General features: G+C 42.2%; 1 protein-coding gene across 6 annotated transcripts in view; it reads left to right on the forward strand.

Annotated features, from left to right (window-relative positions):
* Positions 1-304: 304 nt before the first annotated feature.
* Positions 305-15,349, forward strand: part of frrs1b (ferric-chelate reductase 1b) — a 56,677-nt gene continuing 41,632 nt past the window's right edge. For 2 of the 6 annotated variants that reach the window (XM_048538662.1, XM_048538663.1), the window contains exons 1-2: positions 305-416; positions 523-589. In XM_048538662.1, coding sequence (XP_048394619.1) covers positions 326-416; positions 523-589 — 158 coding nt within the window. In that variant the 5' untranslated portion in view covers positions 305-325. The other 4 variants (XM_048538665.1, XM_048538666.1, XM_048538668.1 and 1 more) reach the window with 3 other exon arrangements.

A 15,349-nucleotide genomic window follows, 5' to 3' on the forward strand; every position in this document is an offset into this window, starting at 1 on the left:
TCTAAACTGTCACGTTCCGTAAGAACCTTCATTAAGGTCATAACACCAATTGAGTACAGATACATTCTCTCATAAAACAGCATTGCATTTGCCCTCCATTGTAACTTGCTCAACTTGGGTGCAAGAGTTTTGTGACTTATGCACCTGAATTGGTAACTTTAGGACTGTTACTTAGAGGCTGTTTTCTTAACATATTTCGATACAATAATGGGAAAACTGAAGACTGGGTGCATTCGGGGGCACTCAGTGATCTTTCCCCTCGATAGTTTCTTATTTTAGTTTGCGAGGCTGACTCAGGAAGGTAAATTATAGTTGCCGAGGTCGAATGGATCTGTTCTGGTGCCAGGCCCTCGCCTCAATAGTGAAACCTGATGCGAGGTTTCTCCAAGGTGACGACACGAGTTCCAAGTCCACAGGTAAGCGTGAGTAGAACAAACTTCTTGATGTTTTAAGCAGCAATATGTACACATTACAGACATCGAGGCTGATCTGTACCTGTTTGTGATCTTTGAACCAATTCAGTCGTGAACGGGGCGAAAATAGACCAAGCAGGAAAAACTGAGTCGGACACGGCGGTACTCTCTTTGAGGTAATGAACATTTTCACATATAAAAATAAAACACATTTAGATAACCATGTGATCATTTTCAAGAAAAGGCGATTGTTCTATCAGAACGTGGCATGCAATAATGCTTAGCAATGTAAAACCGAATCTAAATTTCTTCGTTTTCATGAAACTATTTGTTGGCCGGCACTGAATGATTTATGAAACATGCAGCACGCTCGTGTTCGGTATTAATAAACCATAATCCTCATTTCAGTCCCACAAAGGAAGCGTAAGAATGACCGTGAAAATAGCCCCATAAAAGTTTATAAACAGTTATATTCATATAATTATAAACGTAGAATTCCATCAAACAATTCACTGTTCATTCTAATTATTCTGAGAAATGATAACTTTGCTGTATGAGAATACTTAGCAGCACTCCGAGTTTGCTTCCGCAATGACATGAATGCTATTTTGCAAACAGCCCAAAACCGGACAAACGACTTTAATAAAGAATGCTAATAGTTTGAACATGTTTTGAATGTGCAATGTTTAAACAATATTCGTGATTGATTCAAAAATTGTAACGGAGAATTCGGGAATAATTATTTAATCTTCAATTCGCAGTTTGTAACATTATTTGCGATGACTGTCACCTTTTGCCATTGCTAGCATTATTCTCTATACTTTTAAAATTCAGTGGCGTGGTAGGAGATTTAAATAGTTAAAAGTGTGGAAAGTTATGACTAGTTAAAATAAAGAAATAAACCCATTCAAATCAGACTGTATAATTTATAAATATAGTCAGTGATGCCGTATCAAAATTCAAATAGCAATTCCTTGAAGAATTTAATGTCATAATCCTTTTACTGAATTGTAAAATAATTTTAAGGCCTCTGAGCGATGCCTAACCAATGTATTCCTGCTCCTTAGTGGAAAGGTGACATTATGTTGACTGCAGCTGTGATATTTTTGACAACCTAGAGTCATACTTCATTAACCCAACTTATTGATGACTGACATTATTATTCCTATGGTAACAGTAATGTCATATACACAGAGGAAACCAACACAACCTCATTGGTGAAATAAAACAAAGAACTACAGAAATTTCTGGAGAAACTCAGTAGGTCAGACAGCATTTGTGGGAGAAAGCAGAGTCAATGTTTCAACTCCTTTGATCCCTCTTCCAGGTAATTGTTGTGGTATTCTGTTATAATTTCTATCAATTCAAGTGCATTGCATTCTATTATATGAAACCAGTCTTAAGCTCAGCTGAAAAGAGACATAATGTCACATGGTTTCTTATTTAATTTTTTTTCCATCATGACCAAATCACAAGAAAATCAAATTCTGAAAAACTACACTTTTTAAAGTGTGAAAAAAGTCATAGAGTCATACAGCATGGGAACAGACCTTTCCGTCCAACGAGTCCACTCCAACCATGTTCTCAAGGTGAACTAGTCACTTTTGCTTGTGTTTGGCCCATATCCCTCCAAACCCTTCCTATTTATGTACTTATCCAAATGTATTTTAATTGTTGCAACCCTATCTGCATTCACTGTTTTCTCTGGCAGTTCATGCCACACATGAACCACTCTCTGTGTAAAAAGGTCGCCCCTCATGTCTTTTCCAAAACTTTCTCCTCTCACCATAAAAATACATCCCCTAGTTTTGAACTCGCCCACCCTAAGGAAAATACCCATGTTGTTCACCTTATTTAATCCTCAAATGATTCACAAACCTTTACAAGATCACTGCTCAAACTTCGATGGTCGAGTGAAAAAGGTCCCAGCCTGTCTAGCCTCTCCTTATAATTCAAACACACCTTTCCCAGCAACATCCTGGTAAATCGTCTCTGAACCCTCTCCAGTTTCATAATATTTTTCCTATAACAGGGTGAACAGAACTGTATGCGGCACTCCAGATTAGGCCTCACCAACATCCTGTACAACGCAACATGACATTCCAGCTCCTACACTCAAAGGTTTGAGCAATGAAGGCAAGTGTGCGAAATGCCTTCTTAACCACCCTGTTTACTGTGATGTAAGTTTGAAAGAATCATGAACCTGAACCCCTAGGCCTCTCTGTTCTAAAACACTACCCAGGGCCCTTCCATTAATTGTACAAGTCCTGCCCTTGTTTGTTTTACCAAAATGCAATACCTTGTTCATGTCCAAACTGAACTCTATCTGCCACTCTTTAGCCCTTGATCCAGTTAGTCAAAATTTCTTTGTAAACTTCGATAACTTTCTTCACTGTCCATTATGCCACCAAATGTGGCATCATTCACAAACTTAATAACCATGCCACTTATAGTCTCATCCAAATTGTTTATATGAATGATAAACAACAGTCGACCCAGTAGGATGCCTGTAGAACACTACTAGTCACAGGCCTCCAGTCTGAAAAATACCACCACTCTCTGTCTTCTCTCATCAAGCTAATTTTGCATCCAGTTGGCAAGCTCTCCCTGAATCCCATGTGATCTAACCTTATGAGTTAGTCTATTATGTGGATCCTTGTCAAGGGCTTTTACTAAAGCCTGTGTAAACAACATCTACTGCCCTGACCGCATCATTCTTTCTGGTTACCTCGGCAAAAACGCAATCACATTTGTGAGACATGATTTCCCTCTCACAAAACCATGCTGACTATCCCTCATCAGTCTTTTCCTCCCCAAATGCATGTAATTCTTACCTTTTAGAATCACCTCCAATAGCTTACCCATCACCGATGTCAGACTCACCATTCTGTAGTTTTCAAGCTTCTCCTTACAGCCTTTCTTAAATAAAGGCACAACATTAGTCACTCTTCAGACCTCTGGCACCTTATCTGTGGTTATAGATGAGACAAATAGTTCTGCTAGCTACCCTGAGATTCTTTTCCTAACTTCCCAAAATGTCTTGGTATACATCTGATTAGGCCTTCAAGATTTATCTACCTTTACGTTTTCGAAGACCTCCAGCACTACTTCTTCTGTGAGCATCTTTTTAAAAAAAAATCCAATTATTTCCCTGCGTCTTCTAGCCTCCATTTCTTTCTCCATAGTAAAAACTGATGCAAAATATTAGTTTAGTATCTCTCCCATCACCTGAGATTCAACACATACAGACAGCATCGCTGATCTTTAAGGGACCCTATTCTCTCTCTACTTGCTCTTTTGTTGTTACTGTAGTTGTAGAATCTCTTTAGATTATCACAGTAGCAATGAAACTCATATATCATATTATTCATATGTGTGGTTGGCAGAATATCTTTTTGGTTTAATGGCAGCATCCTGTTAAGGGAGAATAATATTCATGTGCATATTGCAAAGTAGCAGCATGAACTGACCTGCTTTACCTGTTCTTCAAACTGTTCAGTTTTCTACCACTTCCAGGCTAATCTGAAATAGACTGGACACTTTTCACGAATTTACTTCATCAGCAAAACTGTTGCAGAGTTGTGGCATCTGCTGCGAAGCACGTCACGCATGGAAATCTGGTGCACCCAGTCAGTCACCACTGCTCTCAATTTTGTGGGTTTGGCTGCTTTCGGAGCTTCACAAGCAATATAATTCAAGTTGAGGTGACCAGCCAAATACTTCACTGAGGCATTGTTCAGTAGGACTAATTTGCTGAATACTTCTTCCACTGAACAAGAAATGTGGTCTGACTAGACTGACCAACCTTATCAAATCGTGGATTTGCCAAAACTGATGTCTCCTCAACTTGATTTCTATTGCTAGTGGTGCTGTGGAAGGGTTAAGGGTTATGGAGAAAAGCAGGCAAGTGGAGTTGAGGATTACTATATCAGCCTTGATCTCATTGAATGGCAGAACAGACTTGATGGACTGAATGGGCTACTTCTGCTCCCACGTTTTGTCATCTTATTATCTTATTGCCTTAAGTCGTTCAAATCCCTGCCGCTAGGTTAGGATTTAGAACTTTAAAGTCATTACCTGAGTTGTCCTTTGCATCTGGCATTCAAACAAGGAAAATCATGGGAATTTTCTAAGTGCTTCCTACATTTTATTTTCTTTACAATATCCCAGCCGAAACATTGAGGCATACCCTTTGCTACTGCATTGTGCTTTCAGTAGATCTGATCCTTGAATAAATTTTTGTCCATGTGTTACTGGTCTCCTAAAACAATGGCATGAATGAAAAGTTTAAGCTACTATGTTCAACATGTAAGAATCATCACAATCTTCTTTTTGATGTAAATACACCAATCACACAAAGGATTAGTGAGGCAATAGTGTGGGTTCATTACTTAAAAGTAGGACCATGTATAGGTAGAGTTAACTGGGAGGTTAGAGATAGCACATCTGATTATGACTTCTACTGCCTGCTTATAGTTAGAATACAAGTCAAGGTAGTGTGGTAGTGGTGATTGACAGAAGTTTAAAATTTGTACCCTTAGGTACATGTACATTATATCATAACAAAAATGAGTCCAAAAAATAGAAAATGCTGGAAATGCTGAATGGGCCAGACATCCTCTATGGAAAGAAAAACAGAGTTCACAGTTCATGTCAATGGCCTTTCATCAGCAGTTAGCCATGTAACAGATTTTGTGCGAGTATTGAATTAGAGGAGAAGGGAGAGGCGGGGGGAAAGGGCAAGAGGAAAGATCTCTGATAGGATGAGGGATCTTCCACCTGTCCATTTCGAAATTTAAATTATAACCATGTGAAGGTAGTACTGTAAGTGCAATGTAAAATAAAAACTGGCATTTAAACCCAAACTACTTCACGGTCAATTAAGTACGTTTGAAGTGCAGTTACTGTTGCAATGAGAAAATAGATTACAACCTATCGTGAGTGGTTGATAGATAAATGATGAGCAAAACAATAACCTTGCATTTATTCAATGGACGCTATGACAACTTTCAGAAACACTCAACATGCATGACCCCAATTGTGGTGTGCTGACCTTCTTAGTACTGTACTGAATTATCAGTTTTGTTCATATGCTCAAGGATCTGGAATGTGGGTTAAATCTGTAATCCGCTGATTTACAGGTAAGACTACTACCACTGACTCTGAAGACTGATATCACTGATTATAATAAAAAAGTAAAATATTGCAAATGTTGAACATCTAAATTTAATATAGGAAGTGATGCAAAACACAGTTGCTCTGGCAACATCTGTGAAGGGAGAACAAGAGTTAATGTTTCAAGTCCATTATTTGGAAGAGCACAATAATTGATGATAATGAGTTTATAACTATTGTAGTTTTTGTCAGACCCCAATTTGCATGTGCTACTGTATTAGCTGGATTAATTATCTCTAAGAGTTCTCAATGAGAAAGATAATCACATTTTGTTTTTCATTGGCAAGCATTGAGCATATAGAAAAGCAGAATATGTCTTTTTTTAAATTATAGGCTAGGGATTCTGAATGGACAGACAACACATTTGGTAATGTAATATGAAATAGAAATGTCAAAAAAATAGTTGTATTTACAAAGTGCCTGTAAGATGAAAATGTGGAGCAATTTTTCTTCAAAGTGTCCTTAGAGTTGTTTCTTCTCTTTGCCCATAAGGAAATGGAGGCGGAGTCTTTAAACTGTTCAAGGATGATTAGATAGATTTTTAATAGGTAAGGGAATCAAGGGTACTGGAATGCAGACAGAAAAGTGACCAAAATCAAATCAACCATGTTCTTGTAGAATAGTAGAGCAGGCTGAAAAGGCCATTTCATCTGCTCCTGCCCCAAAGTACTATATTTCTTTATCAATGTAATAGAATGTCCCAAGATACTTCACAGAAACGTTATCTAACAAAATATGACATTGAACGATATTAAACACAGCACACCTGACCTCATCCTCACCAGATGCGTGTATCCATGACAGTATCGGTAAAAGTGACCACAGCACAGCCCTTGTGGAGATGAAGCCCCACTTTCACACTGAAAATATCTTTCATTGCATTGTGTGACACTATCACTGTACTAAAAAGGACAGACTTTGAACGGATCTAGCAGCTCAACACTGGGCATCCGAGAGGCGCTGTAGGCCACGGAATGCAGCAGAGTTGTATTCCAGCACAAACAGTAATCTTGTGGCCCAGCAGATCCCTCAGTGTACCAGAACAATCAAGCTGGGATATCAACATTGGTCCAATGGAGTGTGCTGGAGGGCGTGACTAGTGCAGCACCAGGTACATCTAAAAATGAGGTGTCAACCTGGTGAATCCACCAAACAGGACTACTTTCATGCCAAAGAGCACAAGTAGCAAGTGACAGACAGAGCTATGCAATCCCACAACCACAGATCAGACCTAATCTCTGTAGTCCCTCTCGATCCACTCATGAATAGTGGTGGACAATTAAACAACTCACTGGATGAGGAGGATCCACAAATCAGGTAAGCTTCTCTTCTTTTTTTAAAAACTTTCTCATAAGGGGACTAGCAGGAATGGCAGTGCAGGGAGAGGAATGTTCCTCCTGCATGATGTTTGAGGTGAGGGACACCACTAGTGTCCTATCCAAATACATGTGCGTGAAGTGCACCCAACTCTTGCTCCAAGACCGCGTTAGGGAACTGAAGCGGCAGCTGGATGAACTTCAGATCATTCGGGAGGCAGAGTCCCTGACAGATAAGAGTTACAGGGAAGTAGTTACTCCTAAGCATGAAGAAAGCTGGGTAACTGTTAGAAGGGGGAGAAAACAGTCAGTGCAGGGATCCCCTATGGTCATTCCCCTGAAAAACAAGCATACCATTTTGGATACTGTTGTGGGGGATGACTTACTAGGGGCATGCACTGGGGTGCAGGTCTCTGGCACAGAGTCTGTCCCTCTTGCACAGAAGGGAAGGGGGGTAGGAGGAGAGTGTTAGTCATTGGGGACTCAGTAGTTAGAGGGACAGATAGAAGGTTTGTTGGGAACAAAAGACACTCACGGTTGGTGTGTTGCCTCCCAGGTGCCAGGGTCCGTGACGTCTCGGATCGTGTCTTTGGGGCCCTGAAGGGAGAGGATGACCAACCCCAAGTCATGGTCCACATAGGCACCAACGACATAGGTAGAAAGAGGGATAGGGATGTCAGGCAGGATTTCAGGGAGCTAGGGTGGAAGCTGAGAACAAGTGGTTATCTCTGGTTTGTTACCCGTGCCACGTGATAGCGAGGCAAAGAACAGGGAGAGATATCAGCTGAACACGTGGCTGCAGGGATGGTGCAGGAGGGAGGGTTTCAGGTACATGGATAATTGGGGCTCATTCTGGGGAAGGTGGGACCTCTACAAACAGGATGGTCTCCACTTGAACCAGAGGGGTACTAGTATCCTGGGTGGGAAATTTGCTAGTGTTATTCGGGTGGATTTAAACTAGCTCAGCAGGGGATGGGCAACTGTGGTGTTCCAGTACACAGGAGGATGAGAGTAAGGAGGACATGGATAGGATTTCACTGTCACAGGAGTGTGCTGGCAGACAGCAAGCTGGTTTGAAGTATGTCTACTTCAACACCAGGAGTATCCGGAATAAGGTAGGTGAGCTTGCAGTATGGATAGGTACCTGGGACTTTGATGTTGTGGCCATTACGGAGACATGGATAGAGCAGGCTCAGGAACGGATGTTGCAGATTCCAGGGTTCAGATCTTTCATAAAGATCAGGGAAGGTGGTAAAAGAGGGGGAGGTGTGGCTTTGTTAGTCAAGGACAGTATAACGGTGTCTGAAAGAACTTTTGGCGAGGACTCGTCTACTGAGGCGGTATGGGCTGAGGTCAGAAACAGGAGAGGAGAGGTCACACTGCTGAAAGCTTTTATAGGCCTCTGCAAAGTTTCAGGGATGTGGAGGAGGGGATTGGCAAAACGATTCTGGGCAGGAGTGAAAGGAACAGGGTGGTCATTATGGGAGACTTTAACTTGCCCAACATTGACTGGAAATGCTATAACTCTAGTACGTCGGATGGATCAGTTTTTATCCAATGTATGCAGGAGGGTTTCCTGACACAGTATGTCGAAGGTCCGACAAGAGGGGAGGCCACACTGGATCTGGTACTTGGTAATGAACCAGGCCAGGTATTTGATTTAGTGGTAGGTGAGCACTTTGGAGAGAGTGACCATAATTCGGTTATGTTTAGTTTAATGATGGAAAGGGATAGGAACATGCCACAGGGCAAGAGTTATAGATGGGGGAAGGGCAATTATAATGCGATTAGGCAAGACTCAGGAGAGAATGGGGTAGCAAAATGCAGGGGATGGGGTCAGTCGAAATGTGGAGCTGGTTTAAGGAACAGATATTGCGTGTCCTTGATAGGTATGTCCCTGTCAGGCAAGGAGAAAGTGATAAGGTAAGGGAACTGTGGTTTACTAAAGGAATTGTTTCTCTTGTTAAGCGGAAGAGGGAGGCTTATGTGACGTTGAAATGAGCTGGTTCAGATGAGGCGATGGAGAGTTACAGATTAGCTAGGAAGAATTTAAAGAGAGAGTTAAGAAGAACAAGGAGGGGACATGAACAGACATTAGCAGGTAGAATAAAGGAGAACCCCAAAGCTTTCTATAGGTATGTGAGGAATAAGAGGATGATTAGAGTAGGAATAGGGCCAGTCAAAGACAGAAGTGGGAAGTTGTGTGTGGACCCTGTGGAGATCGGAGAGATGCTAAACAAATATTTCTCATCTGTTTTCACTCAGGAAAAGGAGACTATTGTAGAGGAGAAGACTGAGTTGCGGGCTATTAGAATTGAAAGGGTTGAGGTTAGTTAGGAAGAGGTGTTATCAATTCTAGAAGGTGTGAAGGTAGATAAATTCCCTGGGCTGGATGAGATTTTTCCGAGGATTCTCTGGGAAGTTAGGGAAGAGATGGCGGAGCCTTTGGCCTTGATCTTCGAATCATCATTATCTACAGGTTTAGTACCAGAGGACTGGAGGATTGCAAATGTTGTGCCCTTGTTCAAGAAGGGTAGTAGAGATGACCCAAGTAATTATAGACCAGCGAGCCTGACGTCTGTTGTAGGAAAAGTTTTGGAAAGGATTACAAGGGATAGGATTTATAATCATCTAGCAAGCAACAATTTGATTGAGATAGTCAACATGGATTCATCAAGGGCAGGTCATGCCTCACAAACTCATTGGAGTTTTTTGAGAAGGTGAACAAGCGTGTGGATGAGGAAAGGGCAGTTGACGTGGTGTACATGGACTTCAGTAAAGCCTTTGATAAGGTTTCACATGGTAGGCTATTGGAGAAAATGCGGAGGCATGGGATTGAGGGAGATTTAGCAGTTTGGATTAGAAACTGAGTTTCTGTAAGAAGGCAACAAGTGGTGGTTCATGGAAAATATTCAGCCTGGAGTCTGGTTACTAGTGGTGTGCCTCAAGGATCTGTTTTGGACCACTGCTGTTTGTTATTTTTATAAATGACTTGGACGCAGGCATAGGTGGATGGGTTAGTAAGTTTGCAGATGACACTAAAGTTGGTGGAGTGGTGGACAGTTTGGAAGAATGTTGCAGGTTGCAGGGAGACTTGGATAAACTGCAGAATTGTGCTGAAAGGGTGCAAATGGAGTTCAATGCGGATAAATGTGAGATGATTCAGTTTGGGAAGAATAATAGGAAGGCAGAATACTGGGTCAATGGAAAGATTCTTGGTACTGTGGATGTGCAGAGGGATCTTGGTGTCCGTGTACATAGATCCCTGAAAGTTGCCACCCAGGTTGATCGTGCTGTTAAGATGGCATACAGTGTTAGGTTTTATTGGTAGAGGAATTGAGTTCCAGAGCCGTGATGCCATGCTGCAACTGTACAAAATGCCAATGCGGCCTCACTTGGAATATTGCGTACAGTTCTGGTCGCCCTATTACAGGAAAGATGTGGAAGCGTTGGACAAGGTGCAGAGGAGATTTATCAGGATGTTGCCTGGTCAGTAGCAAAGGTCTTATGAAGAAAGGCTGAGGGATTTGGATCTGTTCTGATTGGGGAGAAGGAGGCTGAGGGGATTTAATATAGACATACAAGATGATTAGAGTATTAGACAGGGTGGACAGTGAGAGTCTTTTTCCTAGGATGATGACATCGACTTGTATGAGGGAGCTTAGCTGCAAATTGAGGGGTGATAGATTTAAGACAGATGTCAGAGGCAGGTTCTTTACTCAGAGAGTGGTAAGGGGGTGGAACGTCCTGCCTGCCAATGTAGTTAACTCAGCCACATTAGGGGCATTTAAACAGACCTTGGAAAAGCATGTGGATGATGATAGGATAGTGTGGGGGGATGGGCTTAGATTAGTTCACAGGTCGGCGCAACATTGAGGGTGAAAGGGCTAGTTCTGCACTGTATTGTTCTATGTTCTATGTTCTATCTCCATCTTCAATGATGGAAAAACCCAACACATCAGTGCAATAGATAAGGCTGAAGCATTTGTAGCAATTTTCAGCCAGAGGTGTTGAGTGGATGACCTGTATTGTCCACCTCCAGTGGTCCACAGCACTACAGATACCAATAGCCAATTTGATTCACTCCACATCATATTAAGAAATGGTTGGAGACACTGGATACTGTGTAGGCTATGGGACCTGACAACACTCCAGCAATAGCACTGAAGAATTGTGCTCTAGAGCCTGCTGCTCCCCTAGCTAGATTGTTCCAGTATGGTTATAATACTGGCATTGACCCAACAATGCAGAAAATTGTGTATGTCCTGTAGGCAAAAGGAAAGATAAATGCAACCAGGCCAATTACCACTCCAGCAGTCTCCCCTCAATCAACAGTAATGTGATAGATAATGTCATCAATTATGTCATCAAGCAGCGTCTGCTCGGCAATCATCTGCTCAGTGACCCCCTATTTGGGTTTCATTAGGGTCATTCAGCTCCTGATCTCGTGGACCAAGAGCTAAATTCCAGAGGCGAGGTGCAAGTGACAGCAAGTGAAATTTAACTCAGTGTGACATCAAAGAGCCCTAGCAAAACTTGAATCAATGAGTATCAGGGCCAAACTCTCCACCGGTTAGAGACATATCTGGCACATTGAAAGATGGGCATGGTTGTTGGAAATCAGTCATCTCAGCTCCAGGACATCTTTGCAGGAGTTCCACAGGGTAGTGTCTGAAGCGGCTTCATCAATAATGTTTCCTCCATTATAAGGTCAGAACTGGGGATGTTCGCCAATGATTGCATAACATTCAGCACCATTCACATCTCCTCAGACACTGAAGCAGTCCATGTTCAAATGCAACAAGATCTGGGCAATTTCCAGGCTTGGGCTGACAAGTTGTAAGTAACATCTGCACCACACAAATGCCAGGCAATAGAATCTCCAACACGAGATAATCTAACCATGGCCTCTTGACATCCAATGGTTGTTACCATCAATGAATCCCATACTTTCAACATCCTGGGGGCTACCATTGATCACAAACTCAACTGGACTCACCACATAAATACAGTGGCGACAAGAGCAGGTAAGAGGATAGGAATACTGTGATGACTAACTCATCTCCTGACTGCCCAAAGCATGTCCACCATCTACCAGCACAGGTCAAGAGTGTGATGGAATACTGTCCACTTGCCTGGATGGATGCAGTTCCAGCAAACAAAAAGAAGCTTAACCCCATCCACAACAAAGCAGTCCACCCGATTGGTGCCACATCCACAAGCGTCCACTTCCTCCAACTCTGATGCTTGGCAGTAGCAGTGTGTGCTATCTACAAGATACACTACAGAAATTCACCAAAGATTCTCAGACAGCACCTTTCAAACCCACAACCAGTCTCATCTAGAAGTTCAAGAGCATTAGATACATGGGAACACTACCACATGCAAGTTCTCCTCCAAGCCACTCACCATCCTGATTTGAAAATATATTACCCTCCTTCACTGCTGCTGGGTCAAAATCCTGGAATTCCCTTCCCTAAAGACATTGTGAGTCAGCCTGTAGCACATGAATTGCAGCAATTTAAGAAGGCGCTTCATCACTACCTTCTCAAGGGCAGTAGATTCTTTATTCAGAGAGCGGTGTGGGCGTGGAATGCATTGCCAGTCAGAGTAATGGAGTCAGCCTCATTAGGGGCAGTTAAGTGGCTATTAGATAGGCATATGGATGATTGTTTAAGGTAGTGGTGGAGGTTAGGTAGACCTTAGGTTTAGGGTAAAAGTTTGACACAACATCGTGGGCTGAAGGGCCTGTACTGTGCTGTACTGTTCTATGTTTTAACCAGTGCCACACCATAAATGGTGGTCAGCCATTGATGCCCCCGTTCCATGAGTGAATTTTTAAAACATCAGCAAATATTGGGGCAGATGAATAAAACTTGGACAAATGGTAGATTTTAAGGAGAAAAGAAAGGCAGAAGTGTTCTCAAGGGAATTCCACAACTTGGAGGCTCACAAGTAGAAGATAGGGCCACCACTGGAGGAGCCATTAATATTGCAGATGAACAAAAGACTATAATTTGAGGAATGCAGTTATTTTAGAGGGACATAAGGCAGGAGGAGACTATAAAAATAATGAGGGGATAGTTCTCTGGAGAGATTTAAAAATGAGTATGAGAATTTTAAAATTGAGCCACTGTAGGCTAATGAGCGCAGAAGTGATAGGGAGTTACTGTGAGTTAGGACACGAACAACAGAATTTTTGAAACCTCAGGCTTATGGACAGTTTGGAGTTGGAAGCTAGTAACAGACAACACAGTTGGAACTGGACGAAATCAGCAGGTCAGACAGCATCGAATGAGCAGGCCTGACTTGCTGTGTTCCTCCAACTCCAACTGTGTTGTCGCTGACTCCAGCATCTGCGTTTCTTGTTATCTTGGAGGCTAATAGGCAGTGCATTGAAAAAACCAAGGCATGGATGAGAGTTTTCGCAGCGGAAGACAGTTACTGGCCCAGCCAGTGATATCCACATCCCCTGAACGAATAAAAAAAGATAAGCTAAAGCAGTTCAGAGTCAAAAGTGTTAGAGATGAAGCTTACAGCTTCAGTAATGGCATTTAGGTAAAGGTAGGGTGGCACGGTGGCTCAGTGGTTAGCACTGCAGCCTCACAGCTCCAGGGACACAGGTTCAATTCCAGCCTCGGGCAACTGTCTGTGTGGAGTTTGCACATTCTCTCCATGTCTGCGTGGTTTTCCTCCGGGCACTCTGGTTTCCTCCCACAGTCCAAACGTGCAGGCTAGGTGGATTGGCCATGCTAAATTGCCTGTAGTGTTCACGGGTGTGTGGGTTATAGGGGGATGGGTCTGGGTGGGATGCTCCAAAGGGCGGTGTGGACTTGTTGGGCTGAACGGCCTATTTCCAGACTGTAGGGAATCTAATCTAATCTAAAGTCGCTAGCGCCCATATGACCGGACCATCGGGCTGCCCTCTCAAACAAGAGTCACTGGTGGTGGTTAACATGAGTGTCACCATACCTCAGACATGTGAAAAGGTTCAGAAGGAGAATCCACCATGGTAGTGGGAATCCAACCAAAGCCGTTAGTGTTACTCTGTCCTGCAAACCAGCTATCTAGCCAAATGAGCTAACATGGTGAAGATGTGGATGATGAATATGGTGTAGACTGATTTATTGAGCCTGAGCAATGGCCAGGCCCCTGACCTGAAACCTAGTAACAATCTTCCTGCTCTTATGCCTGTGCTGAACAGCACGGCAAGCTGGCAGAAAAATGAGGCTGGTATTACTGGCTAAGGAAGGAAAGTGCAACAAGGCAGGGCAACAATAGCAAAAGGGAAGAATGCTGTGAGTATCCAGAAACATCTTGTAAGTGGATTGGCGATACACCATGTGGATCCTTAGAAGCTGGCATGTGTTGGATGTCAATATCTATCAACACGAGGTATGTATATATGAGTGTTCAGTGCTGTGACGATACAATGGAGTTAAGAGGTTTCCAGCTCTTGTTATGAAGAGAGATTGAGACAGAAGTAGAGAGCGGTGTGTTCCAAGCCAACAAATAAACAGCTTATGAGGCCTTGGGCTTTTTCCTTAAAAGTTGGAACAATGGAAGCTGCATGAATGGGTGGGGTCAATATTCCAGAGAACCAGGATTTTAGTTTAACTTGCTGTAGCTGTTGCAGTTTGGAAACTGCTGTAAATTTTTCCCTGCTACAAGAAAATACTTGAATTTTGTCTCTGTCTCAGAATTTTCTCTTAATGTTCTTTTCTCCTGGATTAGAGAATTGCATGTGAGACAATCTATTTTATGAATTTGCCTTTGGTTAAGAGTGTGTTTATGGGATGTTACTATTTTGGAACAGTTGCTGTTTAGTAGTGAAACAATCTATTATTTTAAGTTTTCCAATAAAGTTGTTATTCTAATTCTTCTTTCTTTTGTTTTTATTTTATCCGTAGTATAAGAATAAAGTGTGGTTTGCTTCAAGCCTGGTAGTTTGACCAATCGAATTGTATCTGGAACACAATGCTTACATTTGCCTTTAAGAATAAGAAAAGTTGGCATCTAGCCTGACTTCTTAATGTATTTTGAGGGGGTTTAGTCTGTGCCCATGCACTGTGCTCTGAGATGCTGCTGCCTGGTGTCCAATATGGATGTCATTTGGAACAAGCAGTGAGCTGAATCTGCCAGATGCTCGCTCTGTTTTCCTTTACAAGATTTCCCAATATCAAACTTGTTTGGTAAGATGGGAGTCTGAATAAGTAAGGTGTTTAATGATCAACAGTGATGTCAATTGGCATCTTGCTGCTGCCTCACGAGAATCTCAGTACTCTACTTTTGAAAACCATATAAGATGGAACATGATTTCGAAATCAAGGTGAACCTTGTCATTTTCAGATGCTTTTGAAAAGGACAGTGTGAATTTTTGGTAGAGGTACAAGTTTTAGCAAAAATGTTTTTGGTACAGGAGATTGATCCCTGTACCTTCAGACT

This window comes from Stegostoma tigrinum, chromosome 8, assembly GCF_030684315.1.
Source record: "Stegostoma tigrinum isolate sSteTig4 chromosome 8, sSteTig4.hap1, whole genome shotgun sequence".
In the NCBI taxonomy this organism is placed as follows: domain Eukaryota; kingdom Metazoa; phylum Chordata; class Chondrichthyes; order Orectolobiformes; family Stegostomatidae; genus Stegostoma; species Stegostoma tigrinum.